Source organism: Callospermophilus lateralis, chromosome 20 (genome assembly GCF_048772815.1).
Source record: "Callospermophilus lateralis isolate mCalLat2 chromosome 20, mCalLat2.hap1, whole genome shotgun sequence".
Classification (NCBI taxonomy): domain Eukaryota; kingdom Metazoa; phylum Chordata; class Mammalia; order Rodentia; family Sciuridae; genus Callospermophilus; species Callospermophilus lateralis.
The window spans coordinates 1228679-1239943 of record NC_135324.1 but is presented as its reverse complement, the minus strand read 5'-3'; the positions used below and the strand labels follow the sequence as shown (position 1 = coordinate 1239943).

The 11265-nt window shown below is 60.1% G+C and overlaps 1 protein-coding gene across 1 annotated transcript; it reads right to left on the bottom strand.

Annotated features, from left to right (window-relative positions):
* Nucleotides 1-709: 709 nt before the first annotated feature.
* Mcm2 (minichromosome maintenance complex component 2) lies at nt 710-11181 on the bottom strand. The gene is made up of 16 exons (XM_076841112.2): nt 11121-11181; nt 10107-10336; nt 9531-9706; nt 9181-9441; nt 8646-8865; nt 8272-8479; nt 7044-7178; nt 6534-6725; nt 5295-5388; nt 4638-4888; nt 4264-4390; nt 3818-3930; nt 2638-2889; nt 2149-2331; nt 1674-1829; nt 710-1476 (listed from the first exon to the last, which is right to left on the bottom strand). Exons 1-16 carry the CDS (start codon nt 11124-11126, stop codon nt 1366-1368), a joined length of 2715 nt encoding a protein of 904 aa, XP_076697227.1. The 5' UTR covers nt 11127-11181; the 3' UTR covers nt 710-1365.
* Nucleotides 11182-11265: the final 84 nt, after the last annotated feature.

Sequence of the window (11265 nt, the reverse complement as noted above, 5' to 3'; positions counted from 1 at the left end):
CTAGGTTGGCTCCACAGCTTAGCTACTGTGAACTGAGCTGCTATAAACACTGATGTGGCTGTGTCCCTGTTGTGTGCGGATTTCAAGTCCTTTGGGTATAAACTGAGGAGTGGGGCGGCTGGGACCCATTGCCAGTTTTCTGAGGAATCTCTACCCTGCTCTCCAGTTCCTGGGAATGACAGGAACCCCCCCCCCAAAAAACAAAACAAAACAAAACAAAACAAAAAAAACAGTACAGCCAGATTAGCCTGTGGATCTGAAATGGTGATTGCTTGAAAAATAAAAAGCAAAAGAGACTGAATTGATGGAAGAGGAAATCATGATCCGAAATGCATGTTTCTAAACAACTCCAGGGTTAAAGAGCACATCATAATTTAAATTCAGTTGTGTTGAGAAATTCATGAAAAGAACATTGCTCACAAGGAACCATGAAATACAGCCAGGCGCGCGCCCTGTCATCCCAGTGGCTTGGGAGGCTGAGACAGGAGGATCGCAAGGTAGAGGCCAGCCTCAGCAACTCAGCGAGACCCTGTCTCTAAATAAAATATAAAAAGGGCTAGGGACAGGGCTCAGGGGTTAAGCTCCCTTGGGTTCCATCCCTGGGAAGAAAAAAATAAAAGAACAGAGGCCAATAGATAACCAAGGTTTCGATTTTATTCAACTTTATTAAAAATCTGAACTACAGAAAGAAAAAATTATGTACAAAGCATTGCGGAAACATAACCCGGGACGAGAATCCTATTAATATAGGAGTAAAAGCGGTGAACAATCCATGTGCCCCGTGGCAGATTCCTCATGTCCCGCTGGGGGACAGAAGCCACACTATCACAGGAATCACAAGCACTCAAGTAGGAGCCGTGAGTCCTTCTACAACAGGACAGAATTCCAGGAAAAAATCTGCAGACAGGAGGTACCACGGGTAGGAACCTAAGCAGTCAAAGGCGCCCACTTAAAAAGGTCTAACGGGCGCCGTGGCGCATGCCCAGTATCTCAGCGACTCGGGAGGCTGAGGCAGGAGGATCTCAAGGTGGAGGCCAGCCTCAGCAAAAGGCACTAAGCGACTGTGACCACCTCTAAATAAAATACCCAATCGGGCTGGGGATGCCACTGAGTGGTCGAGGGCTCCCCGAGTCCCATCCCTGGTACCCCCCACCCCTTAAAAAGTGTTCCTGAAGCAAAAAAGCGAGGCCAGAAAAATAAATACCACCAGTGACGCTAGACATCCCGCAGCCAACCCTAACCCCCTGAGTCTCCCAGGAGTTTGGGTTTCATGTGCACAAAGTGACTGAGCGCTTGGTCTGATTTCCCCTGAATACGGTGTGTCATCGGGGAGTCCCTCTCCGGGTGGCCCCGGGGGGGAGGGCCTCAGAACTGCTGCAAGATCAATTTCCGCTTCACGTCGAGGCTGAACTTGTTCATCCTGAAGAGGTCACTGTCGTAGAAGGCAGAGAGGTTGTGGATGTTGATCTGCCGAGCCTAACGGGGGGACAAAGGACAAGTGTGCGAGTCAGTGGACTTAAAGGGCCCCGGAGGAGGCGATGTCCAGAATCCTCGCAGCCCGGGAGGCTGAGGCAGGAGGATCGTGAGTTGGAGGCCAGCCTCAACCAACTTCCGGCTGTCGCTGGAGGCCCATCCGCCAAGCCCCGGCCCCGACCTCCCACGGGAACCGGTACCTTGTCCACCAAGTCCTTCTCGGGCACTTCGATGGTGTCCTGCTGGGCTCCAAAGCGGTTACGCTGATAGGTCACCTGCTCGGCCACCAACTGCTTCAATATGAAGAGCAGCAGCTCGTTGTTGTCGCGACGGAAGGAAAGATAGCGGGCAAAGGTCTGCAGGAGGAAGGACAGGTCAGACACCACCCAGCGGGGACCATTTTGGGTTCCCGCCACCTCAGCTCCCAACAGCCAGGTGAGGGGCAGGGCCACACCCAGGTGGGACACCCACCCCCGCCAGTCCCCGGCTCTGCTCGTTTGAGACAGTCTTGCTCAGTTTCTTAAGGTCTCGCTAAATTGTAGAGGCCGGCCTCCACCTTGGGATCCTCCTGCCTCAGCCTCCTGAGCATGTGGGAGGCAGACCAGAGCCCCCAGGCCTGCTTCCCAGAGCTGGCCCTCCCGGCCACACTGCATGGGGGGGTCCCCCGGCGCCCACCTTCCTCATGCTGCGCATGACACTGAACTTCTGCGTGTCGATGAAGCTCTCCAGCATCACGCGGATGGCCATGTTGACGTCGTCCTCGATCACGTAGTTCCGCAGGTGGATGCGCGCGTGGGCCTCGGCCATGCGGATCATGGACTCAATGTGCCGCACGGTGATGGGGATGCTGCCCGTGGCCTGCAAGCGGGGGGACAGGGCAGGCTCAGTGAGGGCGGAAGGAGCTACCCAGTGAGCTCAGGGCCTCTTCCAACCGCAAACCGGTCCACTCCAGGGGCCGCTGTGCCTCCCGCTTGGTGCTAACGTTGGGCACCCGGGGGGACGGACCCCAGGATGCTGCCACCCCTGAGCCCCGTCCCCAGCCCCTTTTATTTTTTTATTTAGAGACAGGCTCTTGCTGAGGGGCTGAGGCCGGCCTCCACCTTGCGATCCTCCTGCCTCAGCCTCCCGAGCCGGCGTGCACACAGCGGCGGCCCAAGCACTCACCATGGACTCCTTCCTCAGGTCGCTGTACATCTTGGCCACCTTGTCCTGGTCCATCTGGTTGAGCTTGGGGTGCACCTTCTCCTTGGCGTAGATGATGTATTTCTTGAGTACTTCTTGGGGCAGCGGCTCCACGCCGTACGTGTTGGGCATGGCGGGCTCCGGAGCGCTGCCGTTGACCAGCCCCCCGTCCTCCTTGTTGCTGGGGTGGTGACGCACGTGGCTGCCCACCACGAAGCGGGCCAGCATCTCGTCCTATGGCAGCGGGGACAGACAGGCGCTGAGCCTGGTGGGTCACACACATCCTGCCCACCGTGTTTAATTTTTTGGTCCCAGGGATGGAACCCAGGGGCGCCTACCCCCTGAGCCCCGTCCCCAGCTCCTTCTGTATTTTATTGAGAGACAGGGTCTCGCTGAGTTGCTCAGGGTTTTGCTCAGTGGCTGAGGCTGGCCTCCACTTTGCGGTCCTCCTGCCTCAGCCTCCTGAGCCACTGGGATGTGACGGCGTGGGCCATCTGCTCTTATATTGTCTCCAGGCCGTTTTCAGAGCCCAGAACACGATGCTAAACCTGACAAAGCCTTCCCAGAGCTCACTGCCTGGTGAGAGAGAAGCTATCAACACACTCCAAGTGGGATACAGTGCCACACCCCTATAGGGCCAGCTTCACAAAAGTGCTATGGCCCAGGAGTGTGGGGTCAGCCCGGCCAGCCCAGCAAGTCCCCGTTTCAGAACAAAAGACGACACGGCACCAGCCTGTCATCTAGCAATTTGGGAGGCTGAGGCAGGAGGATCGCAAGGTGGAGGCCAGCCTCAGCCACTTAGCGAGGCCCTGAGCAACTCAGCGAGACCCTGTCTCTCAATAAAATAGAAAAAGGGCTGGGGACGGGGCTCCGTGGTCGAGGGCCCCTGGTATTGAGGTGGCTAGGGAGGCAGATGGTCAGGGAGGGACCAGGGTGGAAAGCCAGATGACCAACCCCAGGGACAGCAGCCCCTGGACGAGGGGGACAGGAGCAGAGAGGAGCAGGGGACACAGGAACAGGCGGAGGACCGTGAAGGGCACTGGGGAGGGGGGAGCAGATGCGAAGGAAGGAGACTTCAGGACAACTTGGGGACAAGAGGACGAGGCTGGGCCTCAGGACGTTCCCGTGCGGTGGCCCTGTCCCTGGGCAGGCGAGGCCGTACCTGCACAGGGTCCACGGTGTCCCTCACCACACAGAGGACATCGAAGCGGGAAATGATGGGCTCCGTGAGGTCCACGTTCTCCGAGAAGGTCAGCGAAGGGTCGTAGCGGCCACCTGAAACCCCGAGGAGCCCTGGTCAGCGTGCCGGAACCCACCCCACTCCCCACCTGGGGAAACTTCTCCCAGCCCCAAAATGGCTGCACAGTGCCTGCCATCTGCTCTGGACCAGGAGACAGTAAAGGGATTCCTATAGCAGAGCCCCAAAGAGCCCACGGTGCGGCAGAAAGCCGTTCCCCAGGAAGGACACGTCAGAGCAAGACGTGAGGGGAGGACCGGGCGCAGTGGCACACGCCTGTTTTTACCACAAGGGCTTGGAGGCTGAGGCAGGAGGATCGCAAGTTGGAGGCCAGCCTCAGCCACTCAGCGAGACCCTGTCTCTGAGCCTACCAATGGGGTTGGCGGCGGCGATGACGGTACAGCGGGCCTGCAGGGAGGTGACAATCCCGGCCTTGGAGATGGAGATGCTCTGCTGCTCCATAGCCTCGTGGATGCTGGTCCTGTCCTGGTCATTCATCTGTGAGAGACACAGAGGCCCGGGAGGCTGAGGCAGGAGGATCGCGAGTTGGAGGCCAGCCTCAGCCACTGAAGGAGGCCCTGAGCAACTCAGCAGAGACCCTGTCTCTAAATAAAATAGAAAATAGGGCTGGGGACGGGGCTCAGGGGTTGAGGGACCCTGGGTTCAATGCCTGGGACCAGGAAAAAAAAAAAAAAAAAAAAATTCCAATTCCTGGACCCCACTGTCCCCGTGTCCTGGGACCCACCTTGTCGAACTCATCGATGAGACACACTCCTCGGTCCGCCAGAACCAGGGCCCCAGCCTCTAGGGTCCACTCTCTGCTGACCGGATGCCGCTGGACGTAGGCCGTGAGGCCCACAGCCGAGGCCCCCTGCCCCGTGGTGAAGATGGCACGGCTCGACACCTTCTCGATGTATTTGAGGAACTGAGACTTTGCTGTCCCGGGGTCCCCACACAGGAGCACGTTGATGTCACCCCGCACTTTGTGTTTCCCGCCTAGAGACAGAGACGGGGGTGGACAGGTGGGCGAGGACCCCAGGATGCGGCTGGATCGTCCCCCAACCCTCCCCAAACCTACGCGTTAGATCTTTCCTGATACATCCTTTGGGTGGCCTGGGGACTGAACCCTGAGCCGGGCAAGTGCTCCACCCCTGAGCCCCGTCCCCAGCCCTATTTTGCATTTTATTGAGAGACAGGGTCTCCCTGAGTTGCTCAGGGCCTCGCTCAGTGGCGGAGGCTGGCCTCCACCTTGCGATCCTGCTGCCTCAGCCTCCCCAGCCCCTGGGATCACACTGCACCTGGCTGATTTTAGTTCTTTTATGGAAAAAAAAAAAAAGAGAATTAAAACGAGCCACTAGAGAGAGCCACCAGGAGAGGCACGTGGGACCCCCGGGGTGCTCACCTGGGTTCTTGGGCTCCCCGCCAAACAGCGCCAGGGCCAGGCCTCTCTTGATGTCCTCGTGCCCGTAGATGGAGGGGGCGATACTGGCAAAGATCTGAGGAGAGCAGGGGACACGCAGGTGAACAGGAGCCCAGCACTGACCCCTCAGAAGGAAAAGAGTCACTACCCTTTTTGGGGGGTGGGGGTAACCAGAGGTTGGACCCAGGGGTGCTTAACCCCTGAGCCCCCATCCCCAGCCCCTTTTTATTTTATTTAGAGACAGGGCCTCGCTCAGTGGCTGAGGCTGGCCTCCACCTTGCGATCCTCCTGCCTCGGCCTCCCGAGCCCCTGGGGTGACAGGCGTGGGCCGCCGTGCCCAGCTATATGTACATGGATCATGTTCTCAACCTCCACAGCCCCCTGCCCTGCCAGGCTCTGCTTAGCAGCACCTGGGGACACCGCCGTCTCCCTCACACTGTCACCAAGGGTGACATATTCCACTCCTGTGTCTCAGCTTGTTCATGGGCACAGAGGAGACCCGCAGCCCGGGAGTCTGGGGGCTGTTTTGGGGGTAAATGAGGCCCGTGGGCAGCCGGCGATTCTCCTTCCATCCTTCCTCTGCCTGGGGACTGCCCGGGTGTCGCTGGGCCGCAGAGACGGCCGGTCCCCGACACCGTCCCGCCCAGCCCCTCTGGCCTCCCGGTATGAGGTAATGTCTCTGCAGGACAGAGTCACCGGCCAGCTCCCTGCTTCCCATGCAGGACGGACGCCCCAGGCTCAGCTTCTCTTCAAGACCCTGGTTTCCTTCTGGTCTACAAAGGAGAGACACTGCCGGGCGCCCCTGAGACCCCAGTGACCCGGGAGGCCGAAGCAGGAGGACCACAAGTTGGGAGGCCAGCCTCAACCCAGCGCTGAGCAACTCAGTGAGACCCTGTCTCTAAGATATGAAAAGGGCTGGGGACGGGGCTCAGGGGTTGAGGGCCTCTGGGGTCCATCTCTGGGACCTCCCCGCCCCCCACATCCTGCCACACACACACAGAATTCAAGAGGCCGAACGAGAAGCGAGGCTGAGAACCCGGAGCCACGGGGGGGGACAGGAAGGAGTGTGACCAGAGATGCCTGCTGACCCGGGTGTCACAGAAGGTGACCCTGACCTCTGACCCCAGGAACCCTGACCCAGGGCACAGGGAAGTCCTACTGCTGATCCCACTGCCAGTACTCAATATCAAAGTTGAGCCCGATATCCCCGCCGCCACCTGCCTTCTCCCCAATCTGCTGGTCCTTGGAGAGGCTGGTGATCATCTTCACGTCCTCGTCCGTCAGCTCTCCGATGGCCACCTTGTTGTCCTTCTTGGCCACGTGGTTGGCCAGGATGACGGTGGCAAAGACGGGGAAGCCGTGGGCGGTGTTGAGGGACCCGTCGTAGTTGTTGTGGTAGATGCCGGTCAGCTCCTGGGGACGGCCAGAGGCCAAGTGGTCAGGGGGGACAGGGCCAAGCAACCCCCAGGCTGAAACCTCAGAAACCAACGTGAACCTTTTTTTTTCCTTATACGTTGATTATCTCGGTTGTTTTGTCACAGCAACGAAAGCTGACAGATACACAATCCGTCGCAAACAGGAAAAGCTCTTTGCCCCAAGGACTCAGGACCTCATCTCAGGCCAAGTGTCCCTCCTACCAGTGACTGCTGACCGCCCCCCAACAGGCGTGGTGGCTCACACCAGTTCCCTCTGGACCTCGGCCCCTTCCCCAGAGCACGCCTGGCCACTTACGATCTCGTCCCCCGGCTTGCAGCTGTCCACCAGATCGGCGAGGAGGATGGCGTCCTTGGAGCGGGGCAGCCGGCCCGCGGCCACTTTGCCCGGACTCTCCTGGATGCGGATGCGCTGGTAGTTCTGATAGATGGTCTGCGAGGGACACAGAGGAAGTCCTGGGCCTCGTTCTCCCCACAGACAAGACTTTCCTGTCCCTAAAGCATCCCCACTGGGGCCCAGTAGGCTGCAGCATGGACCTGCAGGGCCACCGTCCCCCGAGAACGCCCTCTATTGGCTACTTGGGTTCACGTTCTGGTGCTGGGACCTAAGCTGTGTGATCTTGGGCAAGTGAATCCCTCTCTCTGTGCCTTCACAGAATAGAGATGATCATATTGAAACCAAAAACTCAAGACAGGGATCAAGTCAAGGAATGGATACGGAGCCCCTGGAGCCATGCCAAGGTCAGCAAGTGTCAAGAAAGCCCCAAAGTGACAGGACCAGCCAGCTGTGCACAGAAAGTTCTCGACTTTCAGCCAAAACTAACCTTTCTGCATTATAACCCGGTTATCTCTAGTGTTTTGTTACAGTAACAGCTGGCAACGAATTAAGATAGTCGAAAGCGTAAAACTCGGATCAGCATTTTTGCTTGACCTTGGATCCTCCAGGCCACTTGGCTAGGTGGTCCCCTCAGCCGGTCACTTCTCTGAACACCCATTTCTCCCTCAGGAAAGTGGTGCCACCTGCTTCACGGGGCTTCCAGAAGACGTACATTCTGGGTTCCCAGGAAGCGGGGTCTGAACCTGCCCATGAGCAAGACACTTCAGGGGAAGGGCGGGACCCGTAAGGACCCCAGGGAAGGCCGGTGGACCTGGGGAGGTCCCTGGACAAAACCGGCTTGGGCCTTCCCACAGCAGGTCTTTGGCTGTGGGCGGTCACAGGCAGAAGTTCTAGAACCTTCCAGGCACTTCCTGGCTAGGTGAGTCCAGTTTGGACAACTTATAGGAACTGCAGAACCGCGAGAAAGGAATAGCCAAGCCCGACAGTGGACAGGCAGGGAAGGGGAGCCGGGCACCCTCCATAAGAAACAGAAATCCTAGCGGCTCGGGAGGCTGAGGCAGGAGGATCGCAAGTTGGAGGCCAGCCTCAGCCACTTAGCAAGGCCCTGTCTCTAAATAAAATAAACGCAGTGTGGTCACCCTGAGGCTGCACCCTGCCCACAGCCCACAGCAGGCCCGGGGCCTCTCACCTGTTCCATGTTGACCTCGAAGGGCCCGGCGGACTGGCACTCGGGACAGGAGCCCGGCTTCACCTCCTGGTTCTGGGACTGGCAGAAGGGACCCAGGACGAAGCTGCACTTGTTGCAATTGTACTTGACCATGCTCAGCTGGGGCAGGACGCCCGTGCAGCTGGTCACCACGCCGCTGGTGCGGATGAGCTGGTTTAGGTGCAGCTGCCTGCGGGGGAGGCCGAGGCGCATCAGAGGCCAGGAGGGGAGGCCGAGGCGCGTCGGAGGCCAGGATGGGGAGGCCAGAGTCATGGGGGCACCTGGCACGCCACCCCACCTGAGCGCCTTGCGGTCATGACACCGCCCTGGACCCCAGGGTCCCCTCCCAAAGTCACCTCAGGGAGCGCAGCTCCTCCACCAGGGGCAGGTGGGAAATGCGGACGTGGATGTGGCTGGCGATGCGGTCGTACTTGGGGTACATGGCTAGCACCACCTCCAGGGCCGCCTCGTCGAAGATCTGCAGCAACTCGGCGGGTGCCTCGGGGAGGAAGTAGGCCAGGACGTGCTCGCGGGCCGCCAGGTCCTCGTAGTTGACCACCAGGCTCTCCTTGTTCTCTGCAGGTGACAAGGGGGACGCTCGGCTCACGGCCCAGGAAGCCCCCCCTCCCCCATTGCCAGCTCCCCAGAGGGGCAAGACCCACAGGGACCAAGGCTGGAAAGGAAACTAGTAGCTCGGGAGGCTGAGGCAGGAGGATCGCAAAGTGGAGGCCAGCCTCAGCCACTTAAGACCCCAAGCAGTTCAGTGAGACCCTGTCTCTCGATAAAATATAAAAAGGTCTGGGGACGGGGGCTCAGGGCTGGAGGGACCCTGGGTTCAATCCCTGGCACCCAAAAGAAAACCCCAGATCTGTAGCCGATCTGCCCCAGTACCTTTGCACATGTCGCTGATGCGCTCCTTGAACACGTTGTGCCCGTGGCCGTCCACGTGCGTGCGCAGGAAGTTCTTGAAGCGGTGGTAGATCTCCAGCCGCGGCCCGGCCATGCTCACCCACTCGCGCACCGAGTGGCCCTTGAGGTCCTCCAGGTTCTCGATGCTCTCGATCATCTCCTCATCCTCCTCGCCCTCCTCGGTGGCGCGCTCCACCTGGCGCCTCTTGCGTGCAGGGCGCTCATCGTCCTCCTCGTCGCTGTCTGCCAAGGCCGGGGACAACTGTGTATGAGGCCACTCCCCTGCTTGGTGGCCCCGCCCCGCCCCTCTCACAGTGCACAACCTGACCTACCGTACAGCAGGCCCCTGCGCATGCGCCCCAGGCCCCGGCCAGCCTCCCGGTCTCGCTGCCGCATGACCCGCTCAGCGGCCTCCCTCTGGCTGGCGGTCAGCTCCTCCACGTCCTCGTCATCCAGGGCCAGTCCCTCGGTCTCATAGGCGTCCAGCTCTGGGATGGCCCGGTAGTCCCTGAGAGAGCCCCCAAACGGAACCAGTCAGTGACCACCCCCGGACCCCAAACCGCACCCAAAGCCTGGAGCTGCCCCCAGGAGGCTCAGGAACCCCAGCCCGCCACCTCCAGGTCGGAAAACCGCACGCCTGTCACCCCAGCGGTTCGGGAGGCTGAGGCAGGAGGATCGCAAGTTGGAGGCCAGCCTCAGCCATTCAGCAAGGCCCTGAGCAAACTCAGCCAGACCCTGTCTGGGAGGGGCACTGTGAGTCATGAACTTGTCCCCCACCCCCAGACCCTGGACCCAGCTGTTCTGAAAGGCGAGAAGGCACCCGACCCAGAACTTTCCGGCACCCTCAGCGAGGTCACCAGGACAAACGGGCTCCCTGCCACCAAGCCCAGAGCCCGCAACGAAGGTACCTCTCCATGCCGTCTCCAATAAGCTCCTCCCCATCCTCCTCTTCCTCCATGGGCCCCTCGGTGCCCAGCAGCCCCTCAGACTCATCCTCAAAGGGAGGAAGGTCCCGGCCAGGGCTAGAGGTCAGCGCATCGGCCCTCCGGGAGCTCCGCCCAGGGCTGGAGGTCAGGGGGTCGTTGGCTCTCCGTCGCCGGGCAGGACTGGACGCCAGGGAAAGAGACTCGGATGATTCCTGCAAAAAGAAGATGCCACCATCCAACACCCAGCGGACGTCTGAGGACGAGCTGCAACCTCAGGACCTTTGCACTTGCGGTGCCACGCTGCCTGCATGCTCTCAACTGAGCAAATATCTCAAGTGACAGCTGGGAAACAACTTGTCACAACCCCCCCGCCCACAACACGGCAGATCACTCCCGTTACCCTCCATTTTCTTCATGAAAAAAACATTCCCGTGAAGAAGTGCAGCGCCAATCATCCCAGCGGCTCTGGAGGCTGAGACAGGAGGATTGCCAACTGGAGGCCAGCCTCAGCTATCGGGTAAGGCACTAGGTGACTTAGGGAGATCCAGTCTCAAATTTTTTTTTTTTCTTAAAAAGGGCTGGGGACAGGGCTTGGTGGTTACGTGTCCCCTGGGCTCGGTCCCCAGAACCAGGAAAAAAAAAAAAAGTGCAGGAAGAGGTGGCGGCCCCGCGCCTAACTTGTGCACGCCCCGCCAGGTATACAGATGGCGCCCAAAACGTGCGCGAAGTGGAAAATGAAAGGGGCCGGGAAGGTCGGGCTTAGGGAGGACCACGGGGACGCGGGTGTCCCCAGGCGGAATCGAGCAGCGCGGGTCCCCATCACCACGCGGGTCTTGCAAGTCAGATGGGGACAGAGGGGACCGACCTCCCCCGGCGTCCCCACCCCGGGCCGGCCGCACAGGGGCAACACGCGGCCTCCACCCGCCGTCTCGGCGCTCGCACGCCACCCCCGCGGCCCGGCCGGTGTCCCCGCGAGCCCCACCGCCGCGCGCTCACCGCCATCGCCGCGCCGCGCTCCGCTCCGCAGCTCAGGCCGCCACCAGCTTTCGCGCCAAAAGCGGCCCACGTGACCCGCCCGAGCCCGGGAAAGCGTCCGGAATAACATTACGTCACGACGCAGCGTCCGTTTGCGTCAGGGGGC

Excerpts from the sequence above, each read along its gene's own strand:
- Mcm2 (XM_076841112.2), bottom strand. Across the intron at positions 5,389-6,533 it reads ACCAGCAGATTGGGGAGAAG|ATCTTTGCCAGTATCGCCCC; the intron begins GCAGGTGGCGGC and ends TGCTCTCCTCAG. Across the intron at positions 1,830-2,148 it reads TCATGCGCAGCATGAGGAAG|ACCTTTGCCCGCTATCTTTC; the intron begins GTGGGCGCCGGG and ends TTCCTCCTGCAG.